Source organism: Pholcus phalangioides, unplaced genomic scaffold (genome assembly GCF_987345545.1).
Source record: "Pholcus phalangioides strain wild (caught in Gottingen) unplaced genomic scaffold, Ppha-v1.0 ptg000007l_1, whole genome shotgun sequence".
Classification (NCBI taxonomy): Eukaryota; Metazoa; Arthropoda; class Arachnida; order Araneae; family Pholcidae; genus Pholcus; species Pholcus phalangioides.
Window position 1 is genome coordinate 10,304,802 of NW_028301600.1, and position 20,378 is coordinate 10,325,179.

Sequence of the window (20,378 nt, forward strand, 5' to 3'; positions counted from 1 at the left end):
AGTTTGAGTACTTAAACAAATGATCCTATGTAGCAAAAACTGATATGCATTAGATTTAAAAAAATAAAAAATGGGTTAGGAAAAAATATTGATTGTGGCATGTTACAAATTAATCATAAGCTTTTGAAATAATTAAGTTTCCCCATTTGTCTCAATTTCATTTCTGAAACATTGGTTCATTTTGATTATTGAACAATGAAGGCTTTGGCCTCCTTTGAATAAAATTTTCACACTTCAATACAGAACACAGGACAGTGGGACATTTTTTTTCTGGACAAAAACAATAAGATGTTCATTATAACACCCCTGTCATAAAACAAATTTAAATAAAAAAAACAAAGAATAAAATCTGGGCCATAGTCATTGTAAAATTTCAAAATGTACATACACTGAGGCCAATACTCTGGAAAATAAAATCACACTATGCAGGAACATTTATACATAAACAAAAATAAAATTTGCTCCATGAAACAAAGTTGAAATTGTATGGCAAATCTATGATATCTTTTTATATAGCATCATGACTCAGCTCTCAGACATACATAGGAAGCAGAAATTAAAATTTACACTGTACAAGAACTATATACATAACTGCTCATCCCAGCAAGTATGCATTTACATATCCCCCAAAACGAAAAAAAGCTGCAAATTGAGAGCAAAGAAATCACAGATTCCATTTTCAGTTGCACAAAAATTCACCATTTTCACCTACACAGCATTTTTCCCATTTGCTCTCATTCCACGAAATAAATTTTCTAAATTCTATATCACTATGAAAATAAATTAATTTGTTCACAGATCACATCAACTGTTGATGGCACTTAATTTGACCTTGGATCTGTGTTTTGCTCTGTAAGGGGGAAAAAATGTAATGGATGAATGTAAAAAAATGGATAAATGAAGGAAAAAAAATGTGAAAATATAAAAACATACAATGTCACATACTTTAATAGTAATTAGTGTGCAAAAATATTGGTAGAAATGATTTTTTATTTCACAAGGGGAAATTGGGTAATTCAGTTATATTTTGATAGAAAATATAGTTAGATGTTAGTAGAATTAATATTTTTTTAACAAAAAGTTTTATTGTGATTGCAAGTGATACCTCAAATACCTAGTAATCAGAATAACTCTGATGTGGAGTTCCCAGAATTACAGCTTCACCTGACAACATGCTTTCCTTCCCCCGTCCTGTCAATTAACTGCCAGTAGGAGGGGGCAATGAAGAAATTTTAGCAGGTGGTCTAAGAAGACCTGGGCTGTGTTGGAAGCAAGCTGAGTATAGGCTACTAATAATTCACACATTGCAGAACAATTTTGGGAAGAATTTCAAGAAAAGAAGGAAAAAGAATTCTCTTCTATATAGAAAACACTAATACGGCAGATACCACTCTAATTTACCTGGGTCCCTCTCGAAAAAAATTATCTTGAAAAAAGTATGCCCCCCCCCTTCCCCCATAATTCACTAGTATCACTATGAATTGATTCCAGCATGCCCCAAGTCTTTGATCACATGCTTATATCTCTTCATTGACACACAGCGGCAGGCCATGTTCTGGGTAAGAGAGGAGGTATCTTCTGTGAATCAAATAAATTTATTTCTAAAAACATGTTCTATCCAAAGGTTCATTTACTTTCATTGTCTACTAGTAGGAAAAGCCTCTGAGAATTGAACATGCAGAATTTAGCACATGTAATAAATCTAAAACAAATATAAAGTCAATCCGCTTATAACGTTCCCATTCAGAACATTTTCCCACTTAGTAGGACTTGTTTTCATCGTCCAACTCTGAATAATTCACATTAAGATTTCCTGTTTAAATTGTTTTCTTGCTTTAAACATTTTAAAATGCTAATTCTTCAGGATCCACTGTAATTAAAAGTTAGAGGCACACATTTATATATTTACTAATAGATTCATTTATTAATTGAATCGCTAAAAGTAAAAAGAGGTCATGTCACATTTTTTAAATTTTTATGTTTTGATGGATTCGTGTAATAGAAACGCCAACGCATCGTTTCATGGTAAAATGGGTCAAGTCTCGCCTCTAGATGCTGAGAAAAAAAACGGATGTTAAAAGTAAAAAGGTGTCAAGTCCAGGACATGACCCCTTTTTACATTTAGTTCTCAAGACCGCTAACAGGTGGCAGCAGGGTTTTCCTGTTGAGTTACCTTCATAAGGTTTTCTTCGTTTACATTGTTTCATAGCTGCCAACTTTTGAAAATGAAAATTCGGGAGATTTTCGCGCAAACCCGTATTTTATGCTAAAACCATTCCCTAATAAATACAATAGGGATTTTTCCAAATAAATAGGGTTTTTCCAAATATAAAAGTTAAAGCGTAGGGAATAAAATCCCTACTCAAAAACTGAAGTCAAATTAAAATAGGGATTTTACACACATGGAAGTTAAACCCTTGGGAATAAAATTCCTACGCAAAAAACAAGTGAAATTGGAGGCCAAAACTTCATTGATGTAAAAATAAATATTGTGTTCAATCAGAAACGCTGTGAACAAACATTCTGCGCGAATGACCCAAAATCATCGGAAGATTAAGGAAAACACCATCAACTTTTGAAGAACACTGACTTTGTGACACTTGCTTGATGTTTTTTTTTTTTTCATTTCACGAGTTATGATGTCAGTCTTTCCATGACCGATGTTTATGTCAGTAACACAACTTGCACAAAAAGGAAAAGTCTGCCCTCTTCTGGAACGTTTGATGAAAGGAAATTCATCGGAATAAGTATCTTTAAAATTGATTAAATATGTATTTGCTTATCAGTATTCATGCTTTGTTATATCCAACGTACGTAACTTAAACAAAAGAAATTTTGACCATATGCGCGTCACTATAATCTTCAATTATTATCCGGGACTATTGGCTGCTAAGCCATTTCCCTGCAGGATAAGACAAACAACTTTCTTGTTACCATCAGAGGGTTTGTAAAACTTCCTTAAAAAGGGAATTTTCCCATTTACGACGTGTGACGTCATTTCGAAAGGAAAAAAAGAAGCTTCATGCTCCACAAGAAATTCCTTAGGGACTGTTTTCATAAGCGAGGATTTTTTTAAATGAAGTAGGGAATTTTTAGGGACAATTAGGGATTTGTGATTTTCGTAAAAATTCGAGATATTTAAGAACTTTTCGGGAGGTCGAGCGATGAAGCTAAAATTCGGGAGATTCCCGAAAAATTCGGGAGACTTGGCAGCTATGTTGTTTTTGTTTTGTTATTTATTGTTTTTTGTTTAAAATGTAGTTGTTATTATGTAATCATGTTGTAATTATTAGTACAGAAAAGGAGCAAAAAATTTTATGATGCAATCATAGAAGCTAAAGAGCTTTGCCAAGAAAACAGCGATATTTTCTGTCTGTGTATTGACTATATGGCTACTGTATCCTTACCTCGGATTCCAGTGCAAGATATCTGCTATTTTAGGCAGCTGAGTGTTAATACCTTTGGTATTCATAACCTAAGAGATGGTAAAATGAAATGTTTTGCTTATGACGAAACAAATGGAGGCAAAAGGGCATAATAAAGTTATGTCCTTTTTGAAAAAATATATTGATGGAGCTGAAGATGGAAAGATCTTGTAACTATTTATGGACAACTGTGGAGGGCAGAATAACAACACATTCATGAGGATTTTTATGTTCTTAGTAGAGTCTGAACGTATTAAGGAAATTCAGGGGTGGGAAGTGACTAAGTCCATTTCGGAGCAGCTTTGGAGCAGCAAAATTCAGGATTTGGAGCAGCAAAATATGGGATTCAGAGCAGATATTTATAAATTGGAGCAGTGAAATTAACAAGAATATTATCGTTAACCCTCAACTCTTTTCAAAATAAAACTGCACTGTCTTTTGTTATCAAACATCTTTTCGTCAGCTTGATTTTTGTTTTTGGTGTTTTAGGCTTTTGACACCTTGTTTGAAAGAGCGGCTGTCATAAAATTTTTTGCACCCGTCTATTTAAAATGATTTTTGCTTACTGAGGGCACTATTTGCTGCCTTAAACAGCAGCACTTCAAATGAGCTAAAAAAATTTTATAAGTTTTAAATTTTTTTTATACTTGGAAAGAAATTGTTGCAAAATGGGAGAGAATTTCGGAAGAATCAACTCGATGTTTGGCGATTCAGCACTCATTATTTGGCGAGCTTAGCGATCTGATAATCGCTATTTGGCGAGATTGACGATTTAACGCGCGTTATTTGGTGATATTGACGATTTACCACTCGTTATTCGGCACATTGGCGATTTAACGCTCGTTATTCAGCAACATTGGAGATTTAACCTCGTTATTCGGCAAAGTTTCTAAACTAACATTCGTAATTCGGCGAACATGCGCTTTTTACTCCCGGAATGAAAATTTTTTTCACGAAACATCGGGATTTAGCACAATGACAATCAACTACAGTAATTTCTGCTGCTTCCAGTGACGACTTTTTTAAATGGAAACACTCGAATTTGCACTTTAAAGCTGAAAGGCATTGCAAACCATCTTCAGTTCCACGATCACGGACAATATCGGGGTTTCGCGATGGAAAGCCCGATCAGGGGCCGATAGTTTAAGTATAGTGGAATAAAACACGCTCTTCTCGTAAAGAAACGTTTCGTGGCTAGCAGGAACAAAAATTTTTTGGCGTCCTTTCCGAAATTCCGGGCATACTGGAGCAAAATTCGCTATTTGGCGCAGAAAAATACGAAAATACGCTATTGGAGCAGGATGGCACAAGATACTAGTTTTGGCGCAGTGCGGCGCAATTGGCGCAGGGTTCCCACCCCTGGAAATTTCATTTTCCCATCAGAGGGTATTCTTTTTTACCGTGATAGGGATTTCGCCCTGATAAAAATACTTATCAAAAAGAATGAGATTGTACACAGTGGACCAATATGTGGATTTGATCAACCAGAAAAGCATCAAAGTTTACTGTACGCAATACGTCAATGGTATTGGCTCACAAATCTTCCCACTAAGAAAACTTGGTGTACCACTAATAATACTCCAAAGCAAAGCTTATTCATCGACAAAACTCCCAATAACCGAAGTAAAAGGGACGACTTGAATAAAACAAAAAGTACATCCCAATGGAGTATAACGATTTTTGGGACCAGATTTTTAGTGCACCAACCATTAACTCATTAGAGGCAAAGAGAAGAGGAGTACTTTTGATCCCTGTTTAATAGATAGTTTGTACAGTATAAAAAGCTGAATAAAGTTTGTTTCATTGCGTACATTTGTTTATTTATGTGTTTTCCTGAGACTTTTCATTAAAGAATTGGGGCTCTAAAATGTTTAATTGTAAAAAGGGGTCATGTCCATACCAGATTTTACTCTTGCGGCTATTCTAAAGTAATAAAAATTTAAAATCCTCTCTCAGGGCTTCATTAAATGCATTCCACAGACACTACAGTTAAAGTTTTTTACTAAAAAAAATTATTGGAGAAGATATACATTTTTTGCCTCTCTTGAAAACTTGAGAAAATGTGACATGACCCCTTTTTACATTTAGCGATTCAATTACCTTCTGACTTATTTTCCATTTCCTTAAAAAAATCTTAGCTCTTTCAATAATATCTTCTGATTAAATTTAAAGCAAATGAGAATCTCTATCAGTACTCCCTCTTTCAGACACTCATCTTCTGATTCCCTATTCATATAAATACTTGAGAAGTGATTTCCTGCAAGAAAGAGAGAATGACTTTATTTTCCCTTCCTGATGGTCCACCATTCTGGTCTGTCGCCATTTAACTACCACATATTTTCACACCTGAATATGTGGGAGTTATGTAAGATTTGTGTTGGTAAAACTCAAGCGTGTGCTCAGCATTCAGCATGTTTTGTGTTCGGTAGGTGGCGCCATCTATATAGGGCTGCAACTAGATAATTTCTCAAATGGGGCAAGCACACATTTTGGCACCCTGTGTAATGTGGAAGAAGTTATAAAGCCCTGAACATATTGATATCCCAGTTAATGTGAACTGTTGTTTCCCTACGCATAAAATGTGCACCATAATTTTGAATGATGAATTACTGTACAATAAATAGTTTAAGACCATGAAGTAGTAAATACAAAATTATTTCTTCCATCCAAACAGAAGTTTTTAATTACAGCTCAAAACACTGACACAAAATGAGTTTTTGAACCTTTAAACTAAGAAAAAGAAAAATTAATAAATCATATGGCCCACATACAACCCACTCTCCTCCAAATAACCTGAAAAAATGATACAATTTCTGCTTTGGCAGAATCATTAATTGCAATCTACTACATTTGTGTTATTTGGCAATATTTTGATGATGGCAATAATTTAAGAGAGTTGCAAGAATTAAGAGATGTTGACAAGATTTAGTAGAAAAGTAGGACAAAACCTAGAAAATAGGGCAAAAGTAAGATATTTTGCCAAAAAATAAGAAAAGTAGGAGCCCCCAGATTTTTTAGTGATGATATTGCTTCTCCCCCCCAAAAAAAACAGACTAATAATACAGTCAATGCTCGATATAACAACCCTCTTTGTCCCATCAAAAATGAACATACTGATAGTTGCAATGGAATGGTTGCTATTATTGTGGGGTGCTTATAACGAGTGTCCACTGTAATATAAAAATAAGGTAGAGAAATATCCCATCTTTTCTCTATTACAAAAAGGAAGAGAAAAACAGTCTCTATATTTCTTTTGTTATCAAAGTTTGAACAACAGCAGACTCCACCAACTGGCAGTTGATCCTCAAGTTGAGGGAGGAAAAACATGTTTGACTAAAAACAACTTCAGCACTATATCTGAGCATGCCATTGCTGAAATAAGAGGGTTTTAAAGAGCTGAGGTACTTCATGATTGCCGAAATAAAGAGCATCAAGTTAGATGAGATATCTTGCCATTGCTGCTGTAAGGATTAAGGGTGGTAATAAAAATTGTCAATGCCCACCTTGAATACAATAAAAAATTTAATTTAATTAAAAATTAAACAAATAATTAATTAAAGTGCATGTTCATGTTTTACTCATACATCCATGTATCTCATATTCAAACCTCAGAATGATGTGTTATGTGGTATTACCAGGATTTTGTTATTACGCAGATTCTATGAATAATGGTTTATTATAAAAAAAGCCATTATTTTTATATTTTTCATACATTAAAATAAAAAGCTAGATTTATTTGTTTCTCATATTCAAACTGTATTTTAAAAAAATTGATAACATATGACAATGTTGTTTCTTCAGGTTTTATTCATTGTGTTAAACTAACTGGAATATAGAAAACTAAAATTAAAAATTTGAAAAATCAACATCACTGAATATCCCTACCTTGACTGAATGTTCCTGCCAAGATGTTAGATGTGGAAGGATGATTATGGACAGATGACGTAGTACTGTTACTGCGAGAATGAACAGGTGGTTGACGGCTAGATGTTGTATGGCTAGGTAATATGAAGTGTTGATTCATATGATTTGATGGTGAAGTCCGAGATGAATGAACTGGCCCAGGTGATAGCTGACTTTGACTAAAAGCAGGTGACTTTTCCTGTGGTGGTGGAGTTGAATGACTGTGTGCATAGACTATTGTTGCACCATGATGAGAAGTTGAGCTAGTGACATTAGGTGAGGTAGACTTCGTAGTAGTCACTGATGGTTGAACACTTCCAAGGAACTGACTATGCGAGGTTGAAGACTGACAGACTGAGCTAGCACTCCATGGACCTTTGATCTGATAATACGAGGAAAAAGTGTATAACTGTGTGAAAATTATTTTTTAAAACTAACAAACTTAAATGGATGAAACTAAAGCATAGTAAAATTGAAATGTTTATGAACTGATCCATGCAAACATCAGAATGAAGCTTCTAAGTAGTGATGCATGTTGATTAACCAAAATCAAGTGGGCATCCCCATCCTGACAACACATCCAAAACCCAATAAAAATTCTCGTTAAAAAACTAGTTTTTTTTATGCATTACTCCCCAGGTGCTAGAATCTAGGGTGCTCAGATCACTGAAGCTCACACCTAACACACTTTGTGAGCAGAGTTAACATGAACTTTTTCCATTAACTAAAGCTACCATTTGTTGAGTTACCTCAATAGCTCATAGCTATTTAATGCAACACCCTTGCATTTCTGTCTCATGGAAATCTTCAACAAGCGTATTGAAGAAGTCTAAATCCAAACAAATTTTCAACAAACTTTAAAGACGTTTATTTTTGTTTACTCATCCATAGCCCAACACTGCTGGTCCTTTGACCATAAATTTGACTTCTCTTCAGCCAACATCATTCAAAAATGCCCCTCACCATCTGACTTGGACTTTTTCGAATCATTCCCCATCAACAAAAACCAGTTGGTCAGCGACCTAACTAGCACACCACCATTCTCAAAAATCTGGCAAAACACACACACACAGTTTCTACAATAATTATTCTTCTCCATCAGCATCACGTTCTCGTTTGCGATTGGCTTCGCAATTTTTCTTTTTCCATCCTCCTCCTCTACTCTTTTGTTGTCGGTTCATTTTGAATTCAACTCTTTCGTCTACAACAGCGAGTAACTCTTGCTATAAGTTTTTCTTTGTTTCTGCTACTGATGAAGGAACTTCATATAGTTCCGAAACGCATATAGCCATGGTTCTTTTGTAATTTTGGGTTCATCTACGTCAGCTTTCAATTGTATTACGAGAGAAGTGGTTAAAATAAGGGCGCAGCAATATGCTTTTCCACACACACAGAGACTTAAGCAATCCTCGTTCCTCATCTGCAGTATCTATAGTTTTTGCGATACAGTGATATTTTACAGATTACTGATATTTATGATGTTTATCGGACCATAATTTACATTCTCAATTTCCTTTTTTTTTCTCTTTATTATTTTTTTGATTGATCTCTTATTATTTTTTTCCTTATTAGATAGCAATTGAGAGGATTTTCCAGGTCGTTGTCGTTTATTATTTTCAGGGTTTAAGAACTAAAAGGGGCTTTTTTTCCTTGATTTCCCTGATTTTTTTAGTAAAAACATTTTTCCTGACATATTCAGGTTTGCTCGGTTTTCCCTGACCCATATGAACCCTGTATATGCAATGAAAATAGGTAGAAATGATCCTGCGTACCCCAATGAACAATGAAATCAGATTCTCCCCTCAGGGGTCCATCCACAAGCCATAGCATAAAAACGCTGCCAGAGACGGTGAAGACCAACACAATATAACAAATCATCAGAGAATCATGTTATGTTTCCTAGTTAGAAGTTCTTGGGGAAAAATTCCAAATGCATAGTAACAACTAATATTTGAATAATACACTCACAGCAGAAGAAAATAAATTCATTGTAAAATTGGTTGATACATTTCAAATACATTTTACATGTTATTCTTACCAAAGACTGCCTACGGGATCCTTCTACTACTGGAAGACGAGCATGCCCCTGCTGGTTAAGACTATTAGAATCACCTCTTGGATCATTCAAAGTTCTTAGCTGTGACGATGGCAATAGAAAACTACTATGTGGAACATGCATATTATAACTATCTTTCAGTTGTGAAGTTGTTTTAAGAGGTGCTGAACAATGTGCTGGAGGTGGAGTTGGAAGAGTTGACACTGGAAAAGGAAAACCTTTCATACCTTCTAATAATGATGCATTTAAACCAGCATCAACATACTGATTCAACTGATCAACAGTTTTGTTACTTTGTTGCACAAATTTATTACGCTTCTTATAAGGAGCAGATGAAAGACCCTGAGTGATGGCTGAAACATTGGATTTCACAGCAGATTCCTGAGACAACCTTTGTGAATTCTCAGTAATTGTCCTTACAGAGGCACTGGCAGAAGATGCAAGTTCACTTGCACTGGAAAACACTACTGTAGAACTAGTAGGTGCTGGTGAAGTACGGGAATGTGCACTAGACAATTTAAGGCTGTGAGGTTTGGTGGTAGATTTTCTGCTAAGCAAATTGTGTTCTGATGACCTTTCGAAGGCCTCTGCAAATTGTTGAGATTGTGGCACCATAACATCTTTTAGTTTCAAATTTACTGGAGACTTGCCAGTGTCAGACGAAATAAGTTTGTTTTTCAAAAGTAAACTAGACACAGTATTATCACTAGTTTTAATACCAAGCTGGGCATTGATCAATGACTCTAGTGTACTTGATACACTGATCTGTGAATGAGAACCAGTGTCTTGACTAGGTTTCCGACTTTCAGTACACAATGATTTTGCTTCATCCAGCCGTTTTGGACTAGTAAATGATTCAACTGGAAGTTTAGAGTTAATTGAACGGAAATCTTTTGTATGCCCAAAATTTGTGGAAGAAATAACACTTTGATTTTTTGATGTATCAATATTTGAGCCAGCATAGGGATAGTCAGCTAAACTAGCACTTATGATGCGAGCAAGCATATCTGTAGCAACTGAGCCTTCTGCAAGAGTGCCTATCTCAGGTCCTTTTACTGTTGAAAGGCCTGATTGTTTGTGTGTTGAAGAACTACTCACAAGAGATTCAATGGGCCTTTGAGAAGCAGGTAATGCAAAGCTACTGTTAGGTGAAGATTGCTCACTCCTCCTCACCTCAGACGGTGGAGATGTTTGCGATGTAAAATGTGGTTCTCTATATGATGACTTGATAGGATAAGTGAATAATTTGATAAATTCTGCCTGACGTAGTTCTTCATTGGTTGAAAGCTTAGGGATTTCACTTTTCTTTTCATATTCTAAGAAAGGAGACATCACTGCATTTGAAGGCACACAACGATCAGTTTCACGAGAAGGTTCAAAATGATTTGATTCCTGAGATATCATTACATTATTCAGAAGAGAAATAGCAGGTTTTAAGCCAAGCAAAGCAGGTGTAACTGGATTTATTGAATTCCTCTTTGGTAAGAAAAACTGCCTTCTCTGTCTATTACTGAAACAGAAATTTAAAAAAATATATATATTAATTGAGAAAGTAATTAGCAAACATAATTTACAACAGGTTTTTTTTTAAATATTAATGAACTTCATATAAATTAAATTTATAACTATAAATATGAGTGGAAGCTATTATTTCAACTTTTATTCACTTATTCTAAAAATTAAATATATTAAAACTAATTAAATAAACCAAATTATACTAATTACATATAATAAATACCTGAATAAGATTAATAAAAATAAAAATAAATTTTAGAAAATGCCTTCTCCTCAATCATCTATCACAAAGGAGTTCAATTTCTTTATGTTCAAATGCAAAATCTCGAACCACAACAGGTGTATTGCCCAATGAAGTGGCTGGAAAAAAATGTAGAAATAAAAAAGGGGCAAAGAATTTTAATCAAGAATTTTGACATGCCCACACAACTTCACCAATACTTCAGTGGTTTTGTGATATTTTAACTAGGTACCTGATGCTAATCCTGATAAAGATATTGTGATGATTGGAGAAAAACTATCCAAATTCAAGCCAATTATTAATACAAGATTCATCGAAAGACTGGTTATTTGTGGAGATGAAGATTACAAGGAAAAAAATTCATCACTGCCCCCTTCCCCCCCCCCCCCCGGGACTCGAACCCCGCTCTCTTGCTTGCCGGACGAGTGCTCTACCATCTAAGCTATGGAAGCAGATAGAATATTTCAACCTTGGAGCGTATATATAATTCCTTGTAATCTTCATCTCCACAAATAACCAGTCTTTCGATGAATCTTGTATTGACAAGTAGAGAGGATGTTTCTATATGCATATGGCCATCTGGTTTGGCCTTTGTCATTCACGAGCTATTAGTTGATTGTTAACGCCGTCCATGTACAGTGCCTTTCAACATATATATATATACGCTCCAAGGTTGAAATATTCTATCTGCTTCCATAGCTTAGATGGTAGAGCACTTGTCCGGCAAGCGAGAGACCGGGGTTCGATTCCCCAGGGGCGCAGTGATGAATTTTCTTCCTTGTAATCTTCATCTCCACAAATAACCAGTCTTTCGATGAATCTTGTATTGACAAGTGGAGAGGATGTTTCTATATGCAATTATTAATGTTCGTCAACAGTGCCAGTGGGATCCATGGTTGATGTCCAATCTAATCCACAGACTTGGATTTAATGTCTTCATGCATAAAAATTCATGGTCATATCTATGGTCATTCTTATGATATGAGCATGTGTTTTCTCATACTATCCAAGCAAATGCACACATAATTTTGCAATTACAGAAATGTCCTCATTTTGTACTCATAATTCTAGTTTAAGGATGTTCTAAAACTTGAAATGAAGAGGAAAAATGTAATTTCACATTTTGACAGACATTTAATCTATACAACTTCTGGCTGATGTGAAAGATATATTGGAAAGAGAAAATTCACTGCCCCTGCAGGGAATTGAACCCACATCCTTTCACTTTCCGAGTGAACACCCTAGACCACTACACTATAGAGGCAACGAATATTTCAATCTTTCTTCGGAGCTCATGTGCACTGAATGGGAACGTACATGGACGGTCGGACCTAACTCAGGCCAAAGCTCACAACTGCTGACAATGCCACCAGTTAGATACTTATCCGAGGACGATGACATTCAATCTACCTTATATATATGTGTTACGTTATTCATTTTACCATGAATATGCTCAAGAAGAACGTCTTAGGTTGGGTTAACACTGGATCAGTACTACAACAATAAAATCTGAAATGCAGACATGGATTGGTTAAAAACCTGAAATTCTGCCTTTAACAAAACCACATGGATGTCACAGTAGTATCGCTTGTGTATTGCTCCAGTATGCACCCTGCCTTAAAAAATGGCCAACATCAAGCCATCAGACAGTGGCAGCATACTTTTAGACATAATCCAAACATAACTCTCAATTCAGTTTTATTCATCACATGAACAAAATGTACATTATACAAACAAAATAAAGAAAATCCATCCAAGAGATCACTGTTGATCCATACTGGTGGATGCAATAATTGTTGAGTTAATTTTAAAAACACCCATATACAATTAAAAAAAGTAAATAATAATGGTAAAAACTAATATACACTGCTGGCCACCCAAATTGCAACACCAAGAAAGACAAGAGATATCGCAACAATATTTATTTTGTAGATAACATGTTTACCAAGCATCAAATGATTAAATTTATAGACTTCTGTGAAGTGTGGTTCCTGCCAAATTCAGTAGCCAGAGTAGCCGCCATTGTTGGAGATCACCGCTGCCACACGCCTCGGCATTGATTCAAAGAGACTTTGGATGTGTTCTTGGGGTACAGCAGTCCAAGCAGCTTCCACGCGTTGCCAAAGTTGATCTGGTGTGGCAGCTGGGGATGTAATCTGGGTCAATTGTTGAGCAACCATGGACCACATGTTTTCTATCAGCGAAAGATCCGGAGAGCGAGCTGGCCAGGGAAGCAATTCAATCTGGCGATTGACGAAGAACCTTTCGACAATGCGTGCCACGTGTGGTCGCGCATTATCCTGTTGAAATATGGCTGTGGGCAAGCCCTGAAGGTAAGGAAGGGCAACTGGCTCCAACACCTCGGAGATGTAGCGCTGGCTTTTTAAAGTACCGGCAATGCGTACTAGAGGACTGCGAGAGTGATATCCAATACCGCCCCATACCATAATACCCAGTGCAGGACCAGTGTGGTGGTGCATAACGCAGCTGTTCAGCATCCTCTCTCCACGGTAACTCCAGACTCGAATCCGACCATCGTGGTGTTGCAGACAGAAGCGTGACACGTCAGTAAAGACAATTTCATTCCATTGTGCCGTCCACATCCTTCTTTCATCGCACCATTGGCGGCGGAGACGTCTGTGGTTCTGCGTCAAGGGTAGACGAAGCAATGGACGTCTTGCGGACAGACCACTCTGCTGTAAACGGCGTCGAATGGTACGCGCAGACACTGGATGATGCGGTACAGACTGAATGTGCTGTGCTATGGTTCGTGATGTGGCTGAGCGATCCGTCACTGCCATACGCACAATACGCCTGTCATCACGTGAAGTGGTGCACTGAGGTGGATGCGATCGAACACGTCGGTCCGTCGTACCCTCCTGCATCCAACGATCACATATCCGCATTACAGTTGTTTAGTTTCGTCCAACACGACTACCGATTTCCCTGAAAGATAATGCACAATCTCGGTAGGCCACTATCCTTCCTCTGTCGAACTCGGATAATTGATCAAAAGATGATCGCTGTTTTCTACGAGACATAATTGATCGTTTTTTTGAAAAAACCACAAGAAAAACACAATTGCCGTACTTCAAATCGTCGAAATCTCCAAGACTTAAATAGCACTTTGAAGTGGCGCCACAGGCGCGCGTGATGTGCGTCTGCGCTGAAATTCTAATCATTTGCATATCTCACCTCCGCTAATGCATGTTGTAAATTTCATATTATTTGCATGCTTCCTTCAGGGTGTTGCATTTACGGTGGCCAGCAGTGTAATTATGATTTTTAAAAATAACAAACAAAAAAAAGTGTAAGGCAAAGAAACCATCAATAAATATGACAGATCCATATGCACAGACAAAAAATATGTACAAATTAGTTGATATAATAAAGGTATGTGCACAAAATATCACACTGATTTAAGTTAATGCATTTTTTTATTCATATAAATTTAATAAATAATTAGTATGAAAACAAAAAATGGCAACAGAACAGAAGGCGAGAATATTTCAGACATTTTTGACATTGACATATAACATGTCTTCTCATGCCAAGAGCGTGAATTTTGAAAAAAAAAGTGGGAAATAACGTTCAAATGTTTACTCTACCCATGTTACTCTAAGGAAGGTATTTTGTAACATATGTTTCAATAAGGATACACATTTGGGTTTCAGGCACAACTTAGATAACAAAATAAGGTATCCAAACCAGCTAATAACTGATTTAAAAAAAAGGAAAATTTGCACATTTTTGCTTCTGTCAGACCAGAATAGGGCTGGACTCTTCCCTTCCAAGATTAGCCCTTCACCTGTGTGAGTTGGGCCTTGCTGGGGAGAACTGGGGTGCCCGACTGGGACACCCCCAAGAAAATTGCCAGCGAATTTCTCCTCCAGATACCCTGTGATCCTCTAAGTCCTAGCTGTAGGCACGGAGCCTGGTCCTTGGGTCCCCCACCCTGGGAGAGACCCATGAGCCCAAAACACTGTAGCAGGTGTCCTCGGCCACACCCCCTCTTGGATTTTTTGTTTTGCTTTTTTAAAGCATTTCACATATGTTCCAATGAGTTTATTTTCTCTCTCACATTAATTTAATTTTTATTGTATTTTTTCTAGGTTTTTTTCTGTCGTTTCTTTGTCAAGAATCAAATTTTTGCCCACATGCTCAAACAGGAGAAAATATATGGTTCTTTGTTTTTGGCCAAAATTTTGGCATTCTTCCCTGCTTTTAGTGGTATACTTTTTTGGATGTTTTGACTATTAGTATTAGCAAACAGTCTAGAGTTTATTTCCCAAGTATTTTGAATAATTTTGTAATTTTGCTTTGAACCTAATTGTTTTAGTGTTTGTAGTTAAGTTAGCTAATTCTAATAAGAATAAATTATATTTTGTACGTTAATACTTTTCAAGGGTGTTGTATAATTATAAATAAATAAATATATGTATATATCTTTTCCATAATTAACTCCCTCAAGCCAGGAGATTTAAATGAAATCAGTTTTCTGAGATGTTTAGTAAAACAATTATAACTATTAAACTAATCATTGAATTCATTTAAAATTTTTTAATGTTTATAAAATAAGGTCTTGCCTATAATACTATATAGCAGAGATGCCACTGTACTTTAATTTACCTGGGTCTCAGGGTATTCAAAAAAGCTGGGTCCCTTTTGAGTGAAAGTGGGTTCCTCTTGAAAAAAAAGTATGCCCCCTTCCCCCCCCCCCCCAATTCACTGATATCTCTATGAATTTTTTTCCAGCATACCCCAGGTCTTTGATCACCTGCTTAAAGCTCTTCATTGAGACAGAGCGGTGGGTCATGTTCTGGGTAGGAGAATAAGGTATCTGTGAATCAAGTATAATTCATTTCTAAAAACATGTTCTATCCAAAAAAGGTTCATTTACTTTCATTGTCTACTAGTAGGAAAAGCTTGCAAAGAAGCCCATTTATGAGAATTTAACATATGGAATGTAGCACATATAACAAATCTAAACCAAATATAAAGTTGATCCTGCTTATAATGTTCCCATTTAGAACATTTTTCCACTTAGTACAACTGATTTTCATGGTCCCAACTTCAAGTAATTCTCAAGATTTCCCGTTTGAAGTGTTTTCCTGCTAACAACGTTTTTTATCACAGTTTTTTGAAAAGCATTATAAGTAGGATCCACTGTAATTAAAAATTAGAGGCACACATTTATATATTTACAATAATAAATCGATCTATAAATTCAATTTCGGTTGATTTTTCATTTATTTAAAAAATCTTAGTTCTTTCAATAACATCTTCTGATTTAAATTTAAAAAGCAAATGAGATTTTCTCTCTCTCTTTTCTCAGTACACACTCTTTCAGACACTTATCTTCCGATTCTCTCTATTCATATGAGCTAGGATTTCATACCAATCCTTGCAAAGCAATTCCCTGGTAGAATGATTTTATTTTCCCTCCCTGTTGGTCCACCACTCTGATCTGTCGCCATTTAACTGCCATATATTTTCACACATGAATATGGGAGCTATGTCAGATTTGTGTTGGTGAAACTCAAGTATGTTTGTGTGTCTACCCAACATTCAGCATGTTTTGTGTTCAATAGGTGATGCCATCTATCTAGGGCTGCACCTAGATACTTTCTCAAATGGCGCAAGCACACATTTTGACACCCCGTGTAATGTAGAAGCATCAGTTATAAAGGGTTAATTCGGTGCCCCCTCTAGTCTAGAGCCCGGGGGAACTAGACCTGCCTGCTCTCCCCCCCCCCCTAATTGAGGCCCTGAATCTATCCTCCAAATTGGTTTTTCATGGATTTGAAATTTAATGTATACATATTTGTGTTGTAGTTCTGTGTGGTTTTCGTGGGGACCAGAGCTTTTTTCAAAGGAAAAAAAGCCAACTCAAAATTTGAAAACCTTCGAAAATTGTATTTTTAGCTGATTACCACTATGCAATCGCCGGTTCGAAACCCGGATTTTCACCAAAGACAAAATCGGGGGGTGTATTTTGGATATTTGATGCATTATAGTGCGTCAATGGCATCTCTGTATATAGTATCCCTTATATTACTTTAAAATTTATATGATATTTTTCATTGTTAAAATTGTTTTTTTTTTCACTGCTACAAATGACAAAAATTGGATTTGTAACAGTCAATTCCGATTGAATTACACAGAGCTATTGGCTGCAATGAAATACAGCCTTTTGGCTATACCAAAGAACTACTAACTCAATTATACAGGACATTCTTGCTCAAAGGGGCTAGAGGCTTAAACACGCTCTTTACAATAATTATACAGGGTGTTTTAGCTCAATGGGCTAAAACATGCTCTCTACAATAATATCTTGGATCCCCACATGTTAAGCAGCAAACGTTCATCACTCACAATAAAAAATAATAAATGAAAATAATAGTTATGATTGTACAAACATTATTCCTCTTTGAATGACACCAAACGTACAGAGATCATGGAATAATATAATGGATTAAAAAAATGAAGATTGAGTTGGCTGCCACAAGGGTTAAGTGCATTGAGCATTTTATTTTACTTTTTTTTGTCTAATCTTTCACGTATATATTTTGCATTACAATGCCTTCTAGATTATTTTAATTTTCTATTAACATTTCTTGTTTTCTTATTTTTTAAGTATAGTTATATTGTTCGTTATCTAGCTTTAGCATTATTTTTGGTATGTCTCCACCTGGATCAGTGTTATGTAGGGGTTGTGACACAGAAGTTTCCTCTGGTCTAGGGGAGAAGTAGCTGATAGTTTCAAGTGTGAGGGTTGTATAGAGAGAGCTAGGTTGAAGCTTGAGGTTAAAGCATTACGGGAAAGAGTTGGGATTTTGGAGAGCTCAGGGATAATGGAATCACCTTTCAACGAAGAAGTGATCTTCTCAAACATTGGCAATCCAGAGGGGGAATGAGTGGTTGTAAATGAGGTGGGAGATAGTGATGGTGGTGTAATTATCAGGAATTCCATGGTTAAAAAACTGGGAAACAGGGCACGTAGGGATTTCCGAGGTTTACAGTACTGTTATCTTACTGGAGGGACAATTAACAGCATTTTAGATGCTTTTCATATTCCCTGGGAGGAAAGTCTCATAGAGCAGTGGTTCTCAACCTTTACGAGCTCGCGGCCCAGTTTCATTCATTTTTGGGGGTTGAAGGCATGGTCAAATTCACGACCAACAGAAAATGAATAAGTAAAAATGAAACGGCCAATCACTCGCGGCCCGGTATGAATGAAGTCAGGGCCCGGCGGTTGAGAAACACTGTCGTAGAGGTAGGAATGAATATGAGTGAATCTGTCACAGTTCTAGGACTTACTATAATCTGCTCGGGAGGAGAGGTTCAGATGTGGCAGTGATTCTAGTACTCCCAATGAGTAGTAGGGCATTTAAGAGTAGAATACAACATTTCAACTCACACCTGAAGGACAGTTGTTTCTCACTTGGAGATGGCGCTGTTGGAGCTTTCTGGTTTCACTGATAGCTGGCTTCATTGGGATGGGATTCACCTGAATGGGGAGTCTGGGAAGTTTATGATATGCTTAGATCAGTGATTCCAGTACTGCCAATTCAATTTAGGACTAAAGGACATTTGCTCCCAACTTGGGATCATGTTCTTAGAGCTTCCCACATTTACTGACAGGTGACTTCATTGGGATAGGATTCATCTGAATAGAAGTGGGGTCTGGGAGGTTTACGATAGGCTCAGGTCAGTTTTTTACTCCCACACCAGGTAGACAGGAATGCGGGTTAGTTATTGAATAATAACAACAGTACTGACAGGGAACTACCCACCACTGACTTGGATAGCTTCTTGACTGACACTAAATCACACTGAAAATTAAAATGAGCTAATAAATGCCAGGAGCTTGGGTGACAAGAAAGATTTTTTAGAAACTACGATAGCTATGAAGGGCCTAGACCTGGTAGCCATTAACAAAATCTTGGGCAAATGATGTGGGGATGAATCCATTTTAAGTGTCTCTAGATACAATAATTTTTTCAGAAATAGATCTGGGCAGGAAAGGGAGCGGAGCCTTGATTTCCATAAAATCATATTTGCAGGCTCGAGAGTAACATACAGAGTAGCAATATTGAATTTACATGGGTTGAGCTTGAAAACAAAAGCATCATAAGCTTATGGTAGGAGTTTGTTATAATCCACCGAATAATGATCCGAACTAAATTTCCAAACTTCATGAAGAAATTTCCTTCATGTATAAACATTAGTTGTCATATTAGGAGATTTCAATTAACCCGGTATCGATTTGGAGAACCTATTGACCATAGATCAGAATGAGAAAGGCTTTCTTAAGTTGGTGCCTGATAATTTTTTGTAGCAGCAGGTATCAGATGCCACTAAGGGTATGGCTATTTTGGATTTAGTTCTCACTAGCTCCGAGGATCTTTTTGAACATGTTTCAGCGGAGAACAAGTTTTCTTTTAGTGAACACAATGTTGTTAGTTTTGTCTAAGGCCGGCATTACACTATAAAAGTTTTGTAAAAGCTCTTTGATCAACCTTGAAAAATTCAACCAATAAGCGTCTCCGTTACGTTTGCTCAAATGTAACCGAGACACTTATTGGTTTCATTTTTGAAATTTTATCAAACTTTTATAGTGTAATACCGGCCTAACTTTTCTTTGGGTAAAAGCTGATAACAGAAGAATGGTTCTTTGTTTTGAAGAACCAATCTTTTGAGTGAAAGGTTAGCGAGAGTTTTGAAAGACCAGTTAGAATCAGTTGGTGTGGAGAGTCAATGGGAACATTTAGGACAAACTATTTTCTTTTTTATGTGATGTCATACCCTTTGTTTGTAAAAAGCATGTTTGTTTGTCGCACCCCCTTTAGTTCATGGAAAAAGTGTATAATCTTTATCTGGAAAAGAAAAGGGCATTTAGAGAGTATAAAAGTGGAACAGGTCACCTGTCATCATTTACTGAAAAAAAAGGAACTGAAAAAGGAAATTAGGGAATGTCAAAAAGAAGTTCGCAATTGCATCCCTTCTCAATAGAAGGATCTAGGGTAGAGAGCAATGAAGGCATGTGTAGTGCTTTCAATGACTTTTTACGTGAGTTTTTGATAGAGAAGGTGATATCCAAAGTATAGGTATGTCATGAGGTGATAAAGTCCTCAAAAATATTGAAGTGGATGATGTGGAAATCCTATAAAATTTCTAAAAAATGTATGTTCAAGCAAAGCAGCAGCAACTTATCTTTGGGGCCTTGACCCATTAA

The 20,378-nt window shown here is 36.4% G+C and overlaps 1 protein-coding gene across 1 annotated transcript in view; it reads right to left on the minus strand.

The window, feature by feature from the left end:
- Positions 1-688: 688 nt before the first annotated feature.
- The window catches only part of LOC149084903 (uncharacterized), a 95,075-nt gene continuing 75,385 nt past the window's right edge, over positions 689-20,378 (minus strand). Inside the window, exons 13-15 of the mRNA XM_089232636.1 lie at positions 9,367-10,894; positions 7,311-7,710; positions 689-850 (exon numbers count right to left, since the gene is read on the minus strand). Coding sequence (XP_089088762.1) covers positions 822-850; positions 7,311-7,710; positions 9,367-10,894 — 1,957 coding nt within the window. The 3' untranslated portion in view covers positions 689-821. The remainder of the gene's footprint in view (positions 851-7,310; positions 7,711-9,366; positions 10,895-20,378) is intronic.